Here is a 23,868-nt window from a genome sequence, read left to right as displayed (position 1 = left end):
ATACAAATAAACAAGCATCATGCATTCTATAGAACATACCTGAATCTCAGAGTTTGTATCCTTTGGGATAGCTAATTCAGCAGTAGATGGTTTTTGTTTTTTGTTTTTTGTTTTTTTAATAAAATACTGGATGAGAAATACTTTAAGGGACTAGAGGGTGGCTTGCATTTAAATTTAAAAACACACCTGCTCTCACAGAGGACCTGGGTTCAGCTCCCAGAAGCTACATGGCCACTCACAACTGTCTGTATGTCCACTTCTAGGGGATCTGATGCCTTCTTCTGACTTCCAAAGGTCCAGGCATGCATGTTCTCTCTCTCTCTCTCTCTCTCTCTCTCTCTCTCTCTCTCTCTCTTTCTCTTTCTCTCTCTCTCCTCCCCCCCTCTCTCTCATATACACAAAAAAATGTTTCGAAAGAATAAATTCTTCAGCTTTGTACACCTCCAGGAGTCTCAGTCACATCATAATCTCGCTAGCTTTTTAATAATGTAGATCCCCGTGATCCAAGGAGCATCCAGGCATGGACAGTCACTGGCTGACTCCTGCTCTAGGGAAAAGCCAATCAGATACAGGGAATTGGACCATCAGGAGTATTACACCTAAACATTTCAGGAATAGCAAGTCTCAGGCGTTCACTGTTGGTGAGGCAGTTAGAAAGGGACCAGTGCATAATAACGCTGACCAGGTTCGGCAGTATGTCAAGGAGGAAGGAAGGTAGGTCAGAAGCTTGGTCGTGGAACCTATGGAGACATACTCAGAAACGATGCAAAGAAAGACCTCTCACATAAGCAGGAATTCAGGAAATTCAATGTTCTTTATTAAACTGAAACACGAGAGAGAGAGAGAGAGAGAGAGAGAGAGAGAGAGAGAGAGAGAGAGAGAGGGAGGGAGGGAGGGAGGGAGGGAGGGAGGGAACAGACTGACCACTTGAACAGAAGATGCCAAAATGAAGAGACCAAGAACTGAAAAATCCCACAGAAACATTCAAATTTTCACTGGAAACAAGTCAGGAACTAACAATGAAGAAAATAAGCCCACCCACCGTGAGAGGTCAGCAAAGTTTAAGGAAAGGGACAGCAGGTATATTTGAGGTCTTGAGATAGTCTCTCGGGACTGTTCTAAAACTGTGACAATTGCTCCTAGCACCCAGGTCAGGCTCAGGACTGTCCTTGCCCTTCCCTGACACATGAAAATGTAAGGAGTAAAAAGATGTCTTCCTTGTGGTAGTAGTTCCCTTGGTGCTGTTCTGACCAAAATACCTGACAAACAATCCAAAAGAACTCATCATCCCCATGGTTATTGCAAAGAAAGAGGGAGGTCAGCTCTCCCCATGTATTCCTGTATCCCATCTGAGTCCCCAGCCCGAGGATGGTGGGACCACAGTCAGGGCATATGTGCACACACACAGTTAATCTTCTCTGGAAATGCTCTCAAAGACACATCAGGAAGTAACCTTTCTAATCTCCTGAGGGAATTCTAAATCTAGTCACATCAACAGTGATTATATAAGGGAACTATGGGACAGGGGATGAAGATATAATTAGTTAGTACTTGCCCTGGGAAAACTCAACACATTGATCTGTGTAACAGAAAAGATTTTTCTGCACTCAAAGAACCAATGTAAAAGCCAAAGGAATGTGCCTTTTTTCAGTGGAGAAACCCATACATGGCAGTTTTTTAAACCTTTTGTCTATAAACAAACTTTTCTGTGTACGTGTGTATATGTGCATTTTGCTTGGATATGTGTCTAAAACCACTTGGGTGCCTGATGCCTGCAGAGACCAGAAGAGGGAACTGAATCCCCTGGGTCTGGAGTTACAGATGGTTATGAACTGTGTGCTTGATGCTATCCAGAGAGATCTCTGGCCCGAAAGCATTCAAGTGAAGGGGAGACGGAAGCATAATCTCCCATTCTGTTTAGGCAGTGAGCACCACTCTCTTCCCCAGGGAGACTTCCAACTCTTAGATGCTCTCAGGCAATGGAGTAATTCTCACACAACTTTATTCCTTCTGGATAGGATCTTATATTCATTTTGGAGGTGGTTTGGGGTCTGACAGGATTCCTGGCATGGTCCACTGTCCCACAATGAACTAGCATGTGGGTGCTGGGAATCAAACCCAGGTCCTCTGGAATAGCAGCTAATGCTTTTAACCACTGAGCTATCTCCGGAGCTCTGAACAAACTATTTTAAGCAACATTTTTCTCTTGGTGTGTACTCATAGTACTGGACTTCAGACAGACATTTTGTTTAAGTAAAACTTTGAGCATTTTCCCATAACCCCCTGCCTCCTGTTAGTCCCTTTTGTCCTTTAAACTAGCTTCCATGAACAGAATAAGAGACTTGTCGGGAAAGAGCAGACATCAGGAAAGTCTGTCATCTGCACATGTGTCAGTGTATGCTCTGTCCAGCGGAGAGCCACAGTCCAGGCGGTTTATACCAGACTGTCATTCTTAACAAAGGTAACAAGAACATACCAGGACCTCCGATCCACGCTGCTTGAAAGATCTTCTTGTACTCAAGAGATGAATTTTTTTTTTTAATTATAAGAAGTAGAAAGGGTACGAGGATCAGAAAAAAAAAAAAAAAAAAAAAAAACTTCACGCTGATAAAAGGTCTACTTAGCATCAGGCAGATGACATTCACCAGACAGCTAAAGCCACACCAGAAAGGGACTATCAGAAAGATAACATACTGATTCGAGGTCTGAGATGATAGAGGCCATGCTGAGCAGGTCTTTCTCATCTTAAAGAATTATGCCAATGCAGAAAATATGTGTCTTTGGTTTAATTGAGTCTACAGTGGACAATGGACTGAACACTCTTTATGAAATAGCAGGTGCTCACATGTGCCGAGAAGGCTTGAGGCCACTTGTGTGTAGCACTCTAACCCCGACAAGCATCTGTGAAGAGAGACTCATTGTTGGCCCCATTATTCAGAATGAGGCTCTGGAGCCCAGCACCTCGGGGATCCATCCCAGCCCAGAGTCCTCCTGCTGCTGGGTGGGGTTGGGGAGGATAGCAACCCAGAAGGTCTGACTGAAGGGTTTGTGCTGATACCACCTGTGCTGATTTTAAAAAGGATGCGAAGGACTTTTAACTGTGACAAGCCAAGTAATTCCCAGGACTCAAAAAACCCTCCTGCTACTCTCTGCCTCTGCCTTTGAGACAGGTTCTCTTGCTGAACCTGGATCTTGACTCCTTTCTACTGCATGGGCAGCCAGCACAGTCTGGCGATCCTCTTGTCTCCGCTCATGCCCTTCCCCTGCCCACACACACAACCCTTGCTAAGGATCCAGGCTGTGTCAGTGCTGGGATCTGAACTCCTACCCTCATGCTTGCACAAGCCCTCCTAACTGCTGAGCCATCTCTCCAGCCCAAATCCACTTTCCCATTACCTCTTCCTGATTCTCTGATGGTAAATGTACATAGTATGTTTCAAGCAGAAATACTATGTATCCCAAGTCACTTCAGCGCCACATAGTGGGTCAGTGCTGCAGAGCCTGGCAGGCTGCAGGTGGTGAGAAAAGAGAAAGCAGGCTGTGTGTCCTCAGCTGAGATTTGAGACTTTGAGTCTTGAGGCTGTCATTTTGCCATACACCACCTCACCCCCACTTTGCTTTCAGTGTTCAAAATAATTGGTAGCTTTACTCCGTGTTCCCAAACTTGAACCCAGGCCTTTCTTTTTTTCCCCCAATATCCTCTACTCATCCCATAGGCATGGTAAAGTCTCACAAACAATGTAGTTCATGGTTGGCGATGCCCGAAAGAGGCAGTTGCTGGACCCACTGTTGTCATCCTCTAGACAAGGAATCGTTCCTGCCGGCCTCACGGAAAATGAGCTGTGGAGAGCAAAGTACGCATATGACTCGGCCTTCCATCCTGACACGGGTGAAAAGATGACTCTCATAGGAAGAATGTCGGCTCAGGTCCCCATGAACATGACCATCACGGGCTGCATGATGACCTTCTACCGGTATGTTAAGGGAATGCGTGTCACGTGTCAGTTGGTACGTTTACGGGGATGCGCGTCACGTATCAGTCGGTACGTTTACGGGGATGTGCGTCACGTGTCAGTCAGTACGTTTACGGGGATGCGCGTCACGTGTCAGTCATTACCTTACAGGGATGCATGTCATGTGTTAGTACGTTATAGGAATGCGCATCACGTGTTAGTTGATGCGCTGTTGTAGCCATTCAAAGAATATTTTAATGTAAGTTCTACTGAAAGAAAATGTCACTGTGATTATGTTAACAAGAACAAATTCATCCCTACAGTTCGTCAGAGCAGGTTGTACCCCATAAATATAGTCAGTAATAAATAAATAAATAAATAAATAAATAAATAAATAAATAAATAAATAAATAAATAAAAGAAGATATAGAGCCTGCGAGATGGCGCTTACAGTAAAAGACTTGCCACCAAGGCTGAACACATGGTTCGACTCCTGGGAACCACTTAGTGGACGGAGCGAGCCGACCTGTTATAAGTCATCCTCTGACCACATGCGTGCCTGCGCTTTTGCATACATAATAAAAATTCAAATGAAAAACTCTAAAGTAGAACATGTGGCAGATGGAAGTACTTGAAGGTGGGTAGAGTGTCGAGCCCCTGAAACCACGGCTCTTGGGAGGCTGAGACAGGGTTTTGAGTGTGAGGGCGGCCTGGCTATGCAACTAACACCTGTCTCAAACTAACAAGAACAGCAAAGAAAGTAATCACGGAGGTAAAAACGAGGCCGAGTTGCTTTTACACAAAGAAAGATGTCATTTCATCTTGACTTCCGCTCTGAGCGAATGTTGACACTGTCTTCAGCAGCCTCTAGCATGGTATGTGTAAATAAATTTCCATCTTGTCTGGGCACGCAGAGGCCCTGAGTTTGACATTCCTGGTAAGCAAAATAAACGAACTATAATGATAATAATAATAAATAACACAAGTCACTTTATTTCAATGCGTGTTTTGCCTCGAATGATGCAAAGTGAGGGACCGAGAAGTGGCTCCCTGGCTCAAAGCACTCACTTGCTGCACTTGCAGGGGACCTTAGCTCAGTTTCTAGCACCACACGGCAACTCACAACTGTCTGTAATTCCAGCTTCAAGGGATCCAACACCTTCCAGCAGGCACTGTACACGCACGGTGCTCACACATACATACATGCAGGCAAAACACTCATACACCTAAGATCAAAAAGAAATAAAGCTTTTTAAAAGATATTAAATGATACCTTTGTTTAAAAGGAGGTTGACATTTTCCCTAAGTCTGAAGGCCTTAAGAAAATGAGGTAGGAGAAAAAAAGAGTCTAGAAACAAATCCTTCTGCTCTTTCTCTCTGAAGATGCAGAGGTGCTCAGACATAGTGATAGACAAAGATATATAGTGTCCTCATGCATTAAACCCATAAGAAGAGCCAAGCCTGCTTTGCTTGCAAAACAGAAGAAACCTTCCATTTACTGTCTACTCTGTGCCATGCTTTTTATAAGTTTTATTTATTTGTGATAGAAGAAGTCCTGGATAGTCTTTTTATCAACTTGATATAAGCTATCATCAATTGGGAAGGGAGACTTTCAATTGAGAAATTTTTTATCATAAAACTGACATGTGAGCAAGTCTGTTAGGCATTTTCTTGATTAATATGGGAGAGACCAGCTCACATCAGGTAATGCCACCCCTGGGCCAATGGCCCTAAGTTCTGTAAGAAAGCAGGCTGAGCAAGCCATGAGAACAAGATAGTAAGCAGCACTCCTCCATGGCCTCTGCATCAGCTCCTGCCTCCAAGTTCCTGCCTTAAGTTCCTGCCCTGGCTTCCTTCAATGATGGACTGTGATGTGGAAGTGTAAGCTGAGTAAACCCTTTCCTCCCCAAGTGATGTTCACCACAGCGGTAGAAACCCAAAGACAAGAACCTTGTGAGCTTGATGCTCTGCTCATCACTAAGCTCACAAGGTAGATGTTGTGTGGACCTACATCAGCAACCCAGACTATCCCCCTGCATGGTGCCATCGTTAACATCTGTAGATTTATGTTAAGTCGATACGTGATTGGACAATGGAGAGGTAGGTAGGGAAAGGGCCTGGAAAATGGAAGAGGAGGAGATACAGAGAAAATCAAGAGTAGGGGAAAGCAGAGTTAGATCCTGGTGGCTGTAATCAGACATAGGTAGATATAAATATTTAAAAGACATTCTATAGGTCTTTATCTCATATAGAAGGGCAGTTGTATCTCTGTCTACTGGATGTAATCTTATTGTATAGAGGTTTGTGAGTTGAAAATCTATTATATAAACCCATTTGAAAAGTTACCGGGCTTTGAGGTGATGTTTGTGGTGGGTGGTGGAAGAAAGAAGGCGACGGGGTGGTAATTCCAACTGGGATAGAGGCAGTAGGGCAGGCAGAATGAACCACCAGAGAAGGAAATTGTGTAGATGGGGCGGCTTGACCGATTGACAGAGTCCCGTGCACACGGCTCCACACTAAAAGTGGAGCCCTCAGAGTGAGACCTCGGGGGCCGATAAAGAGATAAACCAATTCACTTTTTAAATATTTACTGCAACAGACATCTCTTTACATACTAAGGGATGCTCACTGGCTCACTGGCACTAGTGATGTGTGACGACTCGCTGTGTTTTAGGACAACACCGGCTGTGCTCTTCTGGCAGTGGATAAACCAGTCCTTCAATGCAGTGGTCAACTACACCAACAGAAGCGGTGACGCTCCCCTCACTGTAAAGTAAGGCTGTGGGGATGACCCGACCTCCGTGAGCCCCTGTAGCAATGCGTAGCAATTGCTTGTTCGTGCAATGTCCCTCCTCCTCCCTCTCTGACTGTCTGCTGCTGTCCGGCCTTCTCTGACTTCATCTGTGCTATTAGCTGTACAACAGTCTTCAACCCCAAGCTCAGGACCCTGCACAATGCCTATCAGGGCAGCCCTCAGCCCTGCCTCTGTTAAACGACCCCACTCCGGGCTGCGTGAACACCAGTCTCCAAACAAAGGGACTTGGATGTTGTGCGACCTTTCCAGACTCTTTGCTTTAAAAAGCGCCTCATTTCTGGAGTTCAAAGAAAGCAATGAATGGGCTTATAAATTTGCCTCCTGTTTAAGAAGACTGGGTGGGGGTGGGGATTTGAACAAGCTGAGATTGAATAAATAAAATTACAGATATCACTTGCACAATATTTGCAGGAGAAATTGTTTTCCTGTTTAGTTTCAAAAAATTGCCTTTGACTCCTAATCCTCAGTATCATCAAGAGAAGCAAAGGACACTGAAACCTGCCACCCAGTGGCGTTTCTCTCAATGACCAGAATGGCTCGGGCTCGGCTGCACATTAGAGATAAACTTGGACTCTTTTTATACAGTGAGGTACCATTGTAAGAATGGCAGCGCTGCCCTTTGCTTTCTGTGTGGACGTTAATATTTTGAGTATTAATTTTGATTCATGTAAATGCGCCTCAGACACTGAACCCAGAGGCTTTCTGTGTCCCTGGCTTTCCACACTCACAGCCTTTCCCATGTCTGTGTCTTCCCACACATCCCCAGCTCCATTCCTTCCTCACCTTCCATGTAAGCCTCATCTGCATGTCTGCCTGTTTGAGGTAGCCCATTTTTAGGGATGAGTTTGCTTTGTCTCTGGATTCTCATGCTGACATATGACCCCAGACAGCAGACTCTCGGTTTCTTCATATGTTCATGATCCCCGATGTGTGTTTGTCATGTACACAGTGTTTCTATCTTTTCAGTGAGCTGGGAACGGCTTATGTTTCTGCAACAACCGGCGCTGTGGCGACGGCCCTTGGACTCAATGCCTTAACCAAGGTACTTTATTTAGCTTTAGTTCCATGGTAAAACATCTTAACCGGTTCTCACCTTTCACTCTGGGTACCTCTGTTATTTCTCACGAGTTCCAGTCACTTGGCTTGGCTTGTAGCCATCTTCAACTGCATATTTTAATTGTATTTTCTAGTGGATGGGAAAAAACTTTAACTAGTAGCATCACCCAAGACTGGTCTATTCCAGGCTCTGAGGATTAACTATTAAATGCCTTTCTCTAAAAAGCCCTTCTGAAACTGGAATGGGATTTGGGGGATGTGCCATGAGGAAGTAGAGCTAGCTTCTAAAATCCAAGTTCTGGAATCTGAGGGAGAGTAAGACAATGCTTCTGGAATTATCTGACATTATCTTTTGTACAGCATGTCTCGCCACTGATAGGACGTTTCGTTCCCTTCGCTGCTGTAGCTGCCGCTAACTGCATTAACATCCCGCTGATGAGACAAAGGTAAGATGAACACGTGGTGCACCGGGCAAGGCCTCGTGCCTGACAATAGAATTTAGAAAGAAAATGAATTCTGAGCTCTGCTTTGAAATACTCTGGGATGAGGGATGTAAGGGCAAGCCCGTTGGGTTCTTACTTACTGAAGTGGGCCCCCCCCAAAAAATGCCTAGAGGCTTAGAATGCTTACCCTTCCTATTTTAAAGGTGTGTCTATAGCCTATATCCTCTGCAAAGAAAGAATTCTGTAAGATCGAGACTAGAGAGAAAAACCAAATGTTTCTTGGGTTTTCCTTGCAATTTTCTTATGCAGCTTGAGGTGATTTCAGTCTTTTAGAATGGATAGAGATGAAAGAAGAAGAAAGAGTGAGCATTTTGGATGGATAACAAAACCCAAAGCAATAACAGGAGTTGGGCTCCCAGTGTTAGAAACTGTAGCTAATGAATATCCAACAGGGCTATGTTGCAATGACTTCGATGCTCGAGTTTGCTCAAAAATGCTATGTGCTCTATCTATTTCTGATTTAGAGCATTGTTCAAATCTGTAGAGGAGCATAGAAATTAACCTCACCTTTGAGCTAACATATCCACCCCTCAAATTATACCATTATTGGAAAGGTACATTCTACAGGGGGGAAAAAACAGTACTTGAGTTATTTTCCCTTTGTTTCTCTCACGGGAGGCTTGAACCTGTTCATGGTATTTAAAAATAGGCTTCTCAGTGCCAAAACTGACACTCGAGTGGGAAACTGGATGAAGGAAGCACCCCTTTATGTGTGTTCTACCCTTCAGGGAACTCAAAGTTGGCATTCCTGTCACTGATGAGAATGGCACTCGCTTAGGAGAATCAGCCAACGCAGCAAAGCAAGCCATCACGCAGGTGGTCGTCTCCAGGATCCTCATGGCAGCCCCTGGCATGGGTGAGTAAGCTTGGTGGTTCTGCCTTGTAGTTTATACCAAGCTTTTAAATATTGGTGAACAGAACAGCAAACACAATTCCCCTTTGTAAAAATTGCCTTCTGATGGTGGTGCGAGGAATGACCAAGTAAAGAAAGTATGTACTACAAACGGGCCATCCTTTACCCAAATGCATGGGGCTTTCAGAAGTGTCCCAGATTTTAGGATTTGTTTGGGTTTTGTAACATTTACACATATATAACAAGCTATCCTGAACATAAGGGACCAAAGTTAGATTTGAAGTTTATTCATATGCATCTTGTGCATGTGGCCTAGAAAATAATTTCATGCAGTGTTGCCTGCCGATGGTGTCATATTGTAGATATGCATCCCAACTGATATGTCATGTGACTTGAGAGTGGCTGACCGTTTACTCAGGGCGTCATTTGCTCTCAACAAGTTTCTGGTTTGGGAATGTTTCGGAGCTGAGATTGAAGAAAGGGGGATGGTAGGGATGGTTGCCAGGCAAAGGACTGGGTAGAGATGATGAATCGGAGGTACAGTGGGCATCAGGAGGGGGACAGGAGCTTGCCATTTGGGTGGGAGGCATTCTGCAAAAGGAGGTGCAGCTGGAAGAGAGAGGGGGGTTTTAAGAGGCCTCAAAGACTGGAGTTGGTTCCTGGGACTAGCCCTGGGGTTAGGTACATCCGTCATGCCAAGCTCTGAGTGATAGAGGACCATGCACAGCTTTGAACATGGTAACAAACATAGGTGCTATGTGAGACTGGATTAAAGGGGTGCTGTAGGGGTGAGTGGAGACTGTTCAGGAGGCTGTCTCAGCACCACAGGCAGCAAGCACTGGTCATGCTGAGGATTTTTGGAAAACGTGTTCCTGACCACTACTCTGGTATTTACATGGTGTGGGGTCAGCATGCACTGACAGAAGATCTGTGTCAAATTCAGACCCTTTGAGAATCTCCTGTCTGCCCAGTGGGCTGCTCAGAGGCCTAGAGAAGGTTCTCAGACACTTAGGATCACATGGCCTAGGAGCAGCAGCATTCTCTGTAGGCAAAACAAGGAAGAAAGCCAGGTGCGAAGGTGCTTGAATTTCTTCACCTAAGCTCGGTGTAAACAGCACTTGGATATTGGGAGATGCTCTCACGTGAAGTATGTCCATCAGCTACTGCCTGGTTTGCATGCTGATATCTTGACGGCTGTCACATGAGGCACTGAACTGGCTAGTTTGAATGAGCAACAAGGGTTGAAGAAAAGTGTAGAGAGTAAAACGGAGGAGTTTCACAGTTGACCCTGTGTGCATCCAGAGACCCAGCCAACCTTCAAACAAAAATAGACTTGTGGATTGAACACACTCAGGCTTTCTTGTTATCCCTCAAAAATACAGTGTAATTATTTAAGCATGATTTATGTTAAACTATGTGCTACAAGTCACCTAGAGATGACAGAGCTATGAAGGTTGAGTATCCATGCACTTTGTACCTGTAAGGAGTCCTGGATCCAGTCCCCTGTAGATACTGAGAGACAAGCAATACTGCATTTCAGCTAATAGGGGAGATTGCCTTTGTCTAACCGAACAGAAGAACCTCTCTGTGGGACGTCAGTGTGGTCTGTGAAGGTATCTAGAAAACTACAGTCCCACAAGAAACTCCATTGAGTCCAAGAGCAGCGTGCTTGTCACTGCCCTGATTTCAGACTTCCTGAGAAAAGCATTGTGCCTCAGTTTTCCTCAGTTTCCACTCAGCTCCAGCTCTTCATTTGCTTTGGTTTTAATCTTTCCCCTTTTTTTGAGATGTCCCCAATCCCTTCGCCAGAGTCAGCCAAGTCAGCACCCGTGCTTTCAGAGGCTTGGTTATTTTCCACACTGTTTTATTCCCATAGAAGACTCAGCCTCTCTGTGCCATTGACATCTGTGCATCATGGGCATGCTGAAATCGTCCGTATGTTCTTAAGCTGATAAAGGTTCAGAGCTACTGAACTGGTGCTGTCTCCCACAGTACAGCCAGGTTAATGTAATGGTCCCGTTTTCATAAATGGGAAAGCAGGAAACTGAGGATCTGAGAAGTTGGGTAAGTGTTCCAGGATTTCCAGCTGGCAAGGTGCCTCATATGTCCTGAGCAGTTTTTATCTGAGCCAAAGCAGGACCCTCCCAGCTGCCCTCCCTGCATGGAGACACCCAAGGACAGTGCCATTTATTTTGCTAAAAAAAAAAAAAAAAAAAAAAAAAAATTCCTGGTGTCTAGTATTGTGAATTTAAGGCAAAAAGTATTTCTTTTTACTTGTGTACATGTTGTGTGTATGCTACATGCATGCAGTCATGTATGTAAAGGCTAAAGATTCCCTGAAGCTAAAGTTACAGGCAATTTGTGAGTGGCCTGGTGTGGGTGGGTGCTGGGAGCCCTACCAGGTCCTCTCTCAGAGCTGCACACATCTTAACCACTTAGCCACCTCTAAGCTCCCATTCCCTTATTATTTCTTTTGGATCTATCTGTGAGGCATGCTGGGATAATTCAACTTACATCTGATGCGTAACAATCAGTGAACCTAAATTTAATCATTTAAAATTGCTGCAGTAGATTTCATTCTGCCAGTGTAAAAAGAACCTAAAAGGGACACCGCTTTCTCAAAGACCATTGAGGGGAAACTCAGCTGAACACAGGCAGCAAGTGGAAATTTAACTAGCTCTGTCTTTATTACAGCTATCCCTCCGTTCATCATGAACACTTTGGAGAAGAAAGCCTTTTTGAAGGTAAGGCGAGTTTTCTTCTGCTGTCGTTTTATGAGTCCTTTTCTTTTCCATTCTGTGTTTGTTTGTTTGTTGAGGCAGGGTTTCTTTATATAGTCCTGGTTGTCCTGGAACTCATTATGTAGAGCAGGCTAACTTTGAACCCAGATTTACCTACAACTGCCTCCCGAGTGCTGGGACTAAAGGTGTGCGCCACCATGCCTGGCTGTGAGTCTTTTTTGGTACTCTTCAGACTTCACACTGAACAGAGTGGGTTTTTTTTTTTTTTTTTAGATTTATTTATTTATTACATATAGGTACACTGTAGCTGTCTTCAGACTCACCAGAAGAGGGCATCAGATCTCATTATAGATGCTTGTGAGCCAACATGTGGTTGCTGGAATTTGAACTCAGGACCTCTGGAAAAGCAGTCAGTGCTCTTTACCACTGAGCCATCTCTCCAGCCCTGAACAGAGTGGTGGGGTGAGTGACTGAGTGCCCTTGCTTAGCAGACCAAGGTTACCTGGTGTGGCTGGTGAGAAATTAAGCCAGGCTTGGGTTGGAGGTGCTTCAGCAAGACTAAGGCTGTGGCAAGCTTATTGAACACAATCAGACCTTTTCTACCTTTGTCAGAAACAAAATACAGAGACAATTGCCAGAATGGAACAGTAGTCGTTGCCAGGATACAATGGCATTTGCAAGCTATACAGAGTACAGAAGATTAAGGTCTAAACTGTTCTGTCCAGCTTCTGTGTTCCCTTGGCTTCTAAGGGAACATTACAGAGATACACAATGCCTCACTGCTTGAAGGCACACAGTGGTCCAGGAGCCAGGGACTCTAACCTGAAAAACCCATGACACCTGCCTCTCAAGGCAATTAGACCATACAAGTTTCCCTTAGAAAGTTACAAAGTTGCTTCCAAGTGACAGCTTGAAGGTCAGCTTCCCTTGGAAAGTTACAAAGTTGCTTCTGAGAAGCTCTCTCCACTCGCTCTGGTGAGGGAGACTGTCCACTCACTCATCTGCTGTGTGCCTAGCTGGGTAAAGTTCAGGAAGACAGCAGGGACTTTGGAACATGCGAAGTTACGCTGGAAACAGAAAGATCTGAGAGGTAGCTTCATGGACCACTGAATTTAGTATTTCTCTTTGATAGTCAGCCCCATCTAAAAGTTTAGTAAGCTGTCCACTGTTTGCCCTGAAGGCCTGGAAGTATTACACAAGGAAGTGTGCATTGCTGTGTACCTTCTCTGTGCCCCCAGATTGTGTTTTGGGGGTTCAAGGATTAGCCCAGTTGAGATGGCTCTTTCGGATCATGATACGTGTGTGGAGACGCACTCGGGAGTAGAGGCCCTGGCCCTCTCTGGAGGGGCGGGTGAGCACAGCAGCTCCCTTGAAGTGGACCGTTTAAGTCTTAAAAGCAGAAGTGTGAAAACCAGGGAGTGTCATGCCTATAAGTTCAGAAAAGGGATGCTGTCTCAGACCAAGTGCTTCTGGGTGAGGTCGTTACGTATATCCATTTGAACACCTAGGGAAAGGAAGGCCAAATGGTGGATGGAGACTTCCTTAATACTTTCTCTGTATAAACCAAAAACTACACTGTGAAGAAACAGTGTGAGCCCCTCGCTGGGCTTCTTTAAGGGAAAGGAATTCTCAGCTGTACTCCCAGAACCTCTGGGGACATGAAGAATTAAAGCCCCCAGGCTGTACTCTCTGAAACATCATGGCTCTGTCACTCTAACGTGGCGATGTGCAATAGTGCCAGGGTCTCTTCACTCTTGGAGCATTGTCAGAGGAAACCCTGCTTCTCTGCAAAGTCGTACCCGGGAGGCTGCTGGCGGCCTCAGCTTCAAGTTAATGAACAAAGGCAAAAGCAGTGGTTCATACTCAAGCAGTGAGCCTGAAAACACGGCGGGAGATCCCTTAGGTCTCAGTTACCTAGGGTCACCCACAGTCCAGAGCTACTAAATAGAAAATTCCACGAAGCAGCAATGCATGCGTTTTGAATTGTGAACCTTCCTGAATGGTCCTCTGTCTGCATCCCATCCAGAATGTAAGTCAGCCTTTTGTGCAGGGTGTCTGTGCTGTTCATATTCTCTGCCTATCAGTCACTCGGCAGCCACCTCTCTGCTCATGTCAGCTGTCACAGGTCCATAGCACTGGCTTCTGAGTGACCCTTAATTATTCAGTAACAGCCCCAAAGGGTAGGTAGTGATTCTAGCAGTTCCATTACACTATATTGAAATAATTCTTATTCTTAGAACTAGCAGTTGGGTGATTAGCTACTGCCAATATTTATTACTAGCTCAGTATCTCTGACTTATGTTAGATGTGGTCATAGGAAACCATGTATAAGTGGAAACGTGGTACATGCCTGGCTTGGCACTATCCAAGGTTCCAGGCAACCACTGGGGGCAAAGTTTAGGAACAATTCTCTTGATAATTTATAGGAAGTGACATAGAACTTCCATCTATAAACTACCAAATGATGGCATCTCCATAGCTTTCAGATAATCTGAAAACAAATCCGCGTGCCTTCCTCTATGGGTCTGTGCTTGATGAACGGGAACAGATTCGGACTCTGAGGGAGTGGGGTGGCGAAGGAGTCTCTTGACAGACAGATCCACACAGCAGACACAGTCAGCATCCTGAGCTGTTGTCTGCCGTCTCTCGATCTGGGAAGGCACCAGCTCTTCATCATCCACACTGAGGATGCACACTGACCCAATCATCCTTTTAGCTTGCTTGGTCCTATCTTAAGGCATTGGCATAGATAATTTTGAAAATAATAGAGAATCAAGAACATATTAAATAAGGCAAATATCCCCTCCTGCCAAAGGCAAGTGAGATCAGCCTTTAAAAGCAGGGCTAGGCCTGGAGACATGGCTTGGTGGTTAAGACTGCTCTTGTCAAGGGCTCACTTTCTTCTCCCAAGCACCTACATCCTTTAATCCAGCTCTAGGAGATGCAATGCCCTCTTCTGACCTCCTAGGGCATCTATGTTCATGTACATATGCCCATATACAATCTCACACAATTAAAAATTAAACATATATATATATATATATATATATATATATATATATATATATATATATATATATATATATATATATATGTTAAAGTGTGGCTAGATTTCTTGACTATTGTCATCTCTGTTCATTTTTTCTGGCATAAAAGTAACAGCTTTTGCAAGAAAAAAATAGTCAATGATAATCTGGTCTGCAGATCATGGTCATCACGATTTTGTGTCACAATGGAAAATCTGCAGGCTGCCTTCAATAGCATCACTCCATGTAAGCTTTCCTGGAATCATCCCACACCCAGTTAGTGGTAAACGCCTATGCTTCAGTTACACAGGGTCACCCACAATCCAAACATATTAAACAGGAGACTCCACGAACAGACAATGCAGAATGCACAGCTTGATGGTGTCATACAAGCTGAGAATCGCACCGCTTTTAGGAAGGACACGATTCAGAAGAGTCTGACTCCAGCCGAGCACACAGGGCGTGCTGGCTGCCCATGTGTATCCGATATCATGGCTCAGAATTTTGTCTGTTCGCAAGAAAGTCTGCGTCTTTTTGATGGAGGACAAATGGCCATGGGGTGAACCCGAGACAGGAAGTCAGTTCTTTGGTATTCACTCATGCCTTTGAACTCCTGGGGTCTCAGTGTTGGAATGGTTACCATGGTAACTCTAATCTTAGCATGGCAGACACTGGACGGAAGATCTAGTTAGTCATATCACACATTTTCTGGCTGTAATAGTTGAAGCTCCTGGATGTGTGTACCCTGACAGTTTTGTTACTTGAGAGACAGGTGAAAAGAGCACTCTGCTGGTCGGGGTCACAGATCCACACCATCCACATCATCTTACACTTCTACATACTTAGAAAGATATCCATGCCGTAGTCATCCCACCTCGCCCTCTTTAATTTTTAAAAATGTATTGTTGTGTATGTATATATGGGTACAGGCACACATATGGAAGCCAGAGGCCAGCTTTTTGGAGTTGCTTCTCTTTCTATCTTTCTGTCGGCTCCTGGGATTGAACCCAGGTTACCGGGCTCACACAGCGAGTGTCTTTGCCCACTGAGCCATCACTGCCCGCCACCCATCTTACTTTACAGTTTGCAGCATGACTTATATCTATACCTTTATGTAATTTGGGAATGAATATCCCTCCTCACTGACTCTTCCCCAGAAACCCTTCATAACAATCCCCAAGGGAGCCACTGGCTTTGGAATTCTGGTGGCAAGGTAGTTCCAGATGTGGCCAGAAGAGTTCCGGATCTTTTCACGAGCCTCCATAGCTACAGAGAATCTGGCTGTAGCTGTTTTGTTTCCAATTCCAAGGGAGCGTGCTACTTTGGAACAGTCAAAGCCAAGTGTTCTAGAAAGAACCACAAGTACGCAGCACTCCCAAGTTCAAAGTTGACCCCCCACATACACACACCACTCCCAAGTTCAAGGGTGAAGCTCTACTTAACACATTATCTTTGCACGTGGGGCTTGTTTAATAGTGTGACCTTTGTGCAAACATACACCAGGGCAGACTACATCAGCGCTCCTGTTTAGAGCTTGAAGCATTTTCTCTTTGTTTTTGAAAATGCAGATTTTTTCTGTGATGTCTAAATGCCACTAGGATGTCTAAACTCCTCTAGGAACATGAACCCGAATTGAACATCCTCAGTTCTTTAAACAATACTCAGGGAACATTCAGCATGACTCATCCTCCCCCGCATCTCATCTTTTTCCAAGTGGAAGGCTGGGAAAACAAGCCAGCTATGGGCTGGTGACTCATCAAAAATTCTACAGCTAACCTGGTACTTTCACTGGGAGTAAAACTGATGGATTTAGGTCCCAGTGACATTATTTAGGACTTTTCATCCTGAATCTTTTATGTTTCTCTAATAGCAGATTGTGCTGTGTGCACTCCACAGCTGTTTGGGAGTCTTTGCTAGGCATGAGTGTGATATTCTTTACTTATTCACAGACAGTATTTAGTCTTGGGTCCTTTGCTAGATGCCTTTGGTAAGCAGTGGTCGGTAGGAGAATCACAGAAGTGGAAATCAGAGAAGCAAGGCATGAGCCTTGCTCTGGGTGCACAGGACCAGAGGTCACGGCACAGGGTGACTTCAGCTTGGAGCAGAAGAGAATGCAGAGGGCAAGTAGCAAAAATCTCTTGTTGGTAAGAAAGTAGGTCAAGAATTTTGTTAAGAACTTAAAACACTCATTCAAGAAAATGGCACAATGCAAAAATGGGCAAAAGAGTTCAGCAGAAGCCTTGCTACACACATACAAATGGCACATAGAAAATGCTTGGAATTCCTTAGTCATTGGGGAGACTCAAACTAAAACCACATCAAATACTTCCTGGAATGGCTACAGTTCCCAGTTGACCCTAATAAGTGCTGACCGTCTGTGTAGGAACCGGAACCCTCAGAGCCTGCTGGCAGCCACGTGAGATAGTGCCTCCTCTCTGGAAACTGCCAGCCATTGTTTCACTCCTTCCCGTGAAAGAAATGAATGCAAATGTCCATAAAGGAGAGTTTATCCCATCTTTTTTTATATCAGCCTCAAACTGGAAACAGCTCCAAAGTCAACCGGAAAGTGCGTCAACCCATTCGGTGGAGTACTTACCTCCGTGAGGAACAATGAATTATTGATGCATGCAACAGTATAAGTAATTCCCATAGCAGCGCAAAAACGTAGACATTGTATACAAAGCCCTAGATTCGGGTCTTGTAATGTGTTCCTGTAATGCCAGCACTGAGGGATAGAGATAGGAAGACCAGGAATTCAAGGTCATTCTAATGGCCTAATGAAGTTGCTTGGGCCACCCTAGACTACTATGTAAAACTCTTTATAAAAAGGTATGTTTGTGTGTGTATATATATGTGTGTGTGTGTGTATGTATGTATGTATTAAACTCAAACCCTAAGGAATATTAATATATAGTGAGATCAAAGTGACAACTTTACTAAGGGGATGGAAACCAGGAAAGGAGGCAACTCTTCTAGAGGGTGTGGGGAACATGGAAAGCATTTAAGATGACAGATGGACTCATTAATTTTAGTGTGACAACATCACTGTGCATATAGGTCACATATTACATTGTACACATTAATTGATTAATAATGTTGATTGTATGCCAATAAATGTAATGGAAAAGGAGCTATTAGGGGAAAGGAGACTGCATTAACATCAGAAAAACAGTCAGTCACTACATGTCCCAAGCCATATCAGCCTGAAGATATATCTTCTGTGTTATCTTTGATTCATTGAAGTTTTTTTTGTGTGACATACCCCTTTGTACAGTCTGTTAAGAAAGACATGTCCCTAGCCTGAAGAATTCTGTGTATGCAGTGAAAGATTAAATATTCTCAGTTTTGGGCCTCAGGCTAAATTCTCTTTGAGGACCAGACAGGATGAGGTAGGTAGAGTTGGGAATGGCTGATGATGGGTTTGTTTTTGCAAGCAAGTCAAAATTTCCCAGTGTCCTTGTCACTGTGAAGAACCCTCAACCTAAGCTAGCCTTCAGTTTGTGTGTATCTATCCTGAGGCGACTGACATACAAGTGCCCTCTTCTGGATACGTTTGACGCTGTTTACTTAGGCAGACAAGAGGCCACAAGAGATCTGATCTTACAGGATCTAGTCTATACACCCTTACGAGCTCACTCACCAATTAACCTGCTGCCCCTTCCCTATGGCTGGCTGCCATCCTGGGAGTCTCATATCCAGGAGGATCTTGGGTAAGAATTTATCATCTCCCTGTGAAAATCTCTCATTAAACAGCCTTTGCATAGAGGTAGAAGAACCATATATGTTGAAATCGTATAGCCCAGTGACCTGAATTTAGGAATGGGTGCTAGTAAGTACCCAGACAGCCTGGCCCCAGAATGCATTTCTCAAAAAGTGACATACGACAGTAGGTTGCTTTTTCAATCTTTTGGGTTAAAGCGCCCCAGCATATCCTGTGTGGGTTGGTTTCATTTTGATGACATTTTCTCTTCCTCTTCCTTCCTCCTTTTTTTCCTCCATCCATGTTGTCCTTCCTGATGATCCCTTTCACCAAAGGAGCCTCCTCGGGCATGAGGGTATGCCCCCGTGCATGTACTGCATGGCTCTGAACTGAGGTGCCTGATTATGTCCGTCCAGATCACAGCTCACACAGAAATGTCTGTGGTCTTACTTAGATAACTCTGTATCCTATGGTACTTTGTGGTGTATATTTTCCTCTTTTAAAGACTACATATCTAACCGTGTTTATTTTCTCAAATACCAACCTATGCCCTCACTGCCAAACAAAGATAGCTAATTCTGGAAAGACTCTTAACCTACTGACAGCAACTAAATCCAAGAAATAATGTGCACTCAGTAGGAATACGGTGTCTACTAGGCTCCTCTCACACTTGGTCACTGTCCTGGGCTCCTGGCTTGTCTGCATCCTCACTTTTAGATCCTCACTGTTTTGCATCCTGACAAACCCTGGGCTATCTCTGCTTTCTCCACAGTTAGTGCAAGTAGTTGTCTTCAAGTTTGTGTGCTGGGCTCCTCTGCCTCCCTAGCAGCAGATTAACCATAAGTAAATGCTAGCAAGTTGGTCCCTACCTCGTGCAGAAAGACAAGTAACACTTGGGGGTGTGGTGGCTGCCGCCTGGTCATTGCACCTGTCCGTGAAGTCAGAACTAACCCGTGTGGCACTGTTGCCCCGGATCTCACTAACCCCATTGCATTGGGTCTGGTACCATGTGTACGCTGTTTAGTCAGCAGAGGACACTGCCTTGAGGAAGCACATGAAAAATATTCATGCTTGTGTCTTTCTCAATTCAGAGGTTCCCGTGGATGAGTGCTCCAATTCAAGTCACATTGGTTGGCTTTTGGTAAGTGGAAATTAACCTTTTTTAAAAATTAACTACTACTGTTACGTGTTGTACATGTATTTATTCAGTAGGTGTGTGTATTGTATAGGATCATGATAGTCAATACAGAAATTACACATATATTGTCTTAGGGTTTCTATTTCTGCACAAAACATCATGACCAAGAAGCAAGTTGGGGAGGAGAGGGTTTATTCACTTCCACATGCTATTTATCACCAAAGGAAGTCAGGACAAGAACTCAAGCAGGTCAGGAAGCAGGAGCTGATGCAGAGGCCACAGAGGGATGTTGCTTATTGGCTTGCTTCCCTTGGCTTACTCAGTTTGCTTTCTTATAGAACCCAGGACTATCAGCCCAGGGATGATACCACCCACAATGGGCTGAGCCCTTCCCTCTTGATCACTAGTTGAGAAAATGCCTTACAGCTGGATCTCATGGAGGCATTTCCTCAAGGGAGGCTCCTTTCTCTGTGCTAACTCCAGCTTGTGTCAAATTGACGAACAAAACCAGCCAGTGTTTAAATAATTTTTATGCCTATGGAAGGTCGGATGATACAGGAGAAAACTTCTGAAAATGGCACCAACCCCAAATGCCTGGAATGTGTGGCTCCAATAATTAGAAAGACAGAAATTGTCCATACAGGAACCTATATATTTTGCTACTTAGCTGTTTTCATATAAACTCCAGCTAACTCTATGGTTCTATTATTTTGTTTGTCTTTTTGGTGATCAAACAGTTCCCATTTGTAAGGCAATCTTGTGCACTAAAGAAAGGGAAGAGGTTGTTATTAAAATAAGTATATAAAGAAAAGGAAGCTGGAAGTGACCACTTCAGCCTGCTGACCTGCCATTTCTTTTTTTTTTTTTTTTTTAAGTTTGGTGTTTGCCACTCCTCTGTGCTGTGCTCTATTCCCTCAGAAGAGGTAGGTGGTGATTTTTTTTTTAAGAATTCGTGTCAATTTTGATCCTAAAAACAAGCTGGGGACACAGGTGCAGTATTTGATTTCAGTGGGAAGAAATTGGGACTCTAAAGGATCCAGGCAGACCACGCCTCTGAAAGAAAGAGCCTACAGGGCTGGCTCTGGTCTGTGGAGCCTCAAGACTGTTTGCCCAGGTCTTGTCTGCCCCCTGCTGTTACATTTGGAAACAGTTTCGCCTTTGTGAGCATTAGGCTACCTACCTCCTGTGCTGTTCTGTTTCTATAACCTTTGGAGTGGCTCATTCCATTGGCTCCATAAGCAGGCATATCTGTAGCCTTCGTCCTCTAGTATGGATTCCCTGACCATATATCTGCTCTCCACTTGGATAGCTGTCTACAGCCCAGTGCTGTGGTCATTCCAGGTCTGTGAAGTCATTGCCATGTGCTCTTAACAGCACTGAGACATTTTCAGCTAGAAATAAGAGGTAAACAGGCTTAGCAATTGGCTTCTTACAGTTCTTTGTTAGTGACGTCCATTTTTCTGAAGAGAACAGGATGTTGATATTTGTAGCCACGTGCAACCTTTCTGGTGTGTGCTCACACACCAGCCTTGTGTCTCTGAACCTTGTCCTCTCCCTGTACTTCCTAGCTCAGGGTTCCCATACTTGCCCGAGTGATAAACTTCTTCCTTCTGCCTTGTCCCAGTTCCATGTCTGTGACAAGCTTGGAGGATGAGTTGCAAGCCAGCATCCAAAGGAGTCATCCTGAATTACAGCGTGTGTACTTTAACAAGGGCCTGTGAAGCAGAGATCAAGCGCCAGAGGCCCCTCCTACCATCTGTGAACCTCCCGAAGCCACAGCATCGAGGAAATACAAGTCCCAGGGCGCTCCCAGCTACAAAAGCCTCTGCAAGATCTGCGTTAGGGTCAAGCTGCCAGTCAGGAGCCTGACATTTAAATCATGTTATAATTTACAAAAAAATACCCTTCTGGAAGATTGTAATGATGCCATTTTTCCAAAGCCCTCACCTTGAACTTTCAAAAGCACTGGTAGGCAAGGCATAGCATAAATGTCCAGTAAACACTGGCTATCAATCATTGGAGAGGTTACCTGCTCAACTAGCAGGTTCTGTTTCTACTCAGCAATGAATTGGGAAAACACAAAATGTCTAAGACTAAATCCCCAAATTTAAATACTAAGGAAATTTTGTCTCCAGATTGGCAATAAACCAGTCCAAAGTAGAACCTCAATTTTAAAAAATTGAGGTCCAGAGCGTCAACACTCCATACACCTTCCTGAAGTCAGCCATAGACCAGGTTAGGATGCCTTCCCTGCGGTCCTGGCTTCTTTAACTTTTCGATTCATTTAGCATTCTTAAAATATTAATTTTACTTCATAGGTACTTTATAATCATGAATTTCCATCAAATAATTAACTGAAATGTACAAATGCCAGGTTTTAGGAAAATACTCAGTACCCCTGCAGTGTGACATTGACTGGGTGACCAGTTACTCAGAAGTGAAACCATAGTCTCTGTGTGCCTGTTGTTACTGTTGTTTCCATCCTTGCAGAATTCTTCCCCTTTCAGGAAGATACAAAGAAACCACATAAAATAATCCAGCATCTGTGAATGCTGTGCTGCCTTCCACCCTGTTTGAAGACCATGGAGCTGCGTAGCATGTCAGCATCTCTATAGTGATTTTAACATGTGAGGTATTTGGTGTAGCTGAGGTCGTTTTGGAAGTCGGTGGCTGTTCCATGTCCTAGACAAGCCGCTCATTCCACCAAGTGAAAATCATTGTTAATTCAGAGATTTGTACCTGAAAACAACAACAACAACAAAAATAGAGACTATCTAGTTTCTGTAGCTTTTTTTCCCAATAATGTTTCCAGATTGAATTTCCTCATAAAGAAAACATTGTGTGCCTTGTGTCTGTGCTTCTGTAGAGTTGACTGCCAAACCACCTGAAATGCAGTGGCTTTCTGTAACACTCTGGCCTCAGATGAGCCTCGCTGCCTTCAGTGAGGTGGTGAGAGCCCGGAGTTCAAGGTAGAGTCCACAGGTGCTTAAAGGACACTTTTCAGAAGAAGCCAAAGGCCTTGAGGTCTGCCCACCCAGCTGATCTCAGAGTCCTTGCCCCAGTGCCTGTGTAGCTCTGAAATCGGGAAAACTCAGTAGCCAGTTGGGAGCCGGACCACCTCACCGAGTGTTAGCCTAGGTAGTGAGAAATTCACAGTAGACATGGAGCTGGGCTCTTTAGAATTTGTTTTGTGAAGTTTCAGCCTCTTAGTGCTTTTGTATAGGAATACTCACTGTGTGGTCGAATCATGATTTATTAAAAAAAGAACAAATGAATGAAAATTGGCAATCTTTGCTGATCTTCTAAAAATACATTTTTTTTCTGAAGAAAAAGTCACATGAAGTGCAATAGTGTTGTGCGGTGACTCGTTGATCATTTCTCTGATGCTGGATAGAGTTGTGTGTGTGTGACTGGCTGGCAGCTATCAGTATTAGCGAGGTCTCTTGCCAATGTCAGAGTCAGTGTGTCATTTCAGTTTAACTGGATGAACTTTCAAATAAATGCAGAATGAAAATAAACTGTCTCCTATCTGTCTGTGACGTGTGTGGCTTGAGTGTTGTAGCCTGCTTACCTTCATCAGAGTATCACAAACCACCCAGTTGCAACATCTCCTGTTAGTACCTGTCCCTTAACAGTGTATTTCTGCTTTGGGCTGCTGGTCTTCCACCCCCGTGAACTTCACAGGAGTGGGTACTCCTCTCTCCACAGCCAGCGTGCTCAGAGATGCCCAAAGGAGACCTGAAACAGCTCTCTGAAGAGTAGGGTTTCATTCAGTATATGCATACTAGTGGTAAAATATCATTGATAACTTAGACACAAGTTTAACAGTGATAACTGGCAATAATGAGAGATGAGCTATAACAGTGTTCTAATATATTATTTAAAGTGCATGGATTGTTTATGTCTTTACTTTTCTGTGTAATCTTTTTTGGACTCTGGTGGATAATGAGAAAAAAAACAGAAGTACAAAGAACCTACTGTACAGGGAGGCCATGCCCCCAGCCTCACTCAGTATAAGTCTCCCCATCCATAGTTAAAATGTAACTGTCTGTAAAGCAGCACTCTACCATCTCCATAGCAACT

General features: G+C 44.2%; 1 protein-coding gene across 4 annotated transcripts in view; it reads left to right on the top strand.

Moving 5' to 3' along the window:
• Positions 1–23,284, top strand: part of SFXN1 (sideroflexin 1) — a 34,436-nt gene extending 11,152 nt beyond the window's left edge. For 3 of the 4 annotated variants that reach the window (XM_080924406.1, XM_080924408.1, XM_080924407.1), the window contains exons 3-11: positions 3,804–3,974; positions 6,628–6,726; positions 7,735–7,810; positions 8,185–8,270; positions 9,056–9,183; positions 11,875–11,924; positions 19,739–19,788; positions 20,661–20,708; positions 21,410–23,284. In XM_080924406.1, coding sequence (XP_080780532.1) covers positions 3,804–3,974; positions 6,628–6,726; positions 7,735–7,810; positions 8,185–8,270; positions 9,056–9,183; positions 11,875–11,924; positions 19,739–19,788; positions 20,661–20,708; positions 21,410–21,506 — 805 coding nt within the window. In that variant the 3' untranslated portion in view covers positions 21,507–23,284. Of the gene's footprint in view, positions 1–3,803; positions 3,975–6,627; positions 6,727–7,734; positions 7,811–8,184; positions 8,271–9,055; positions 9,184–11,874; positions 11,925–18,982; positions 19,003–19,738; positions 19,789–20,660; positions 20,709–21,409 lie in introns of those variants that run through there. The other variant, XR_013975219.1, reaches the window with a different exon arrangement.
• The last annotated feature ends 584 nt before the right edge of the window (positions 23,285–23,868 follow it).

The sequence above is a fragment of the Micromys minutus genome, assembly GCF_963924665.1.
Source record: "Micromys minutus genome assembly, chromosome: 1".
Taxonomy (NCBI): Eukaryota; Metazoa; Chordata; class Mammalia; order Rodentia; family Muridae; genus Micromys; species Micromys minutus.
The sequence above is the reverse complement of the archived record's forward strand: the minus strand, read 5'-3'. Positions and strand labels throughout refer to the sequence as shown.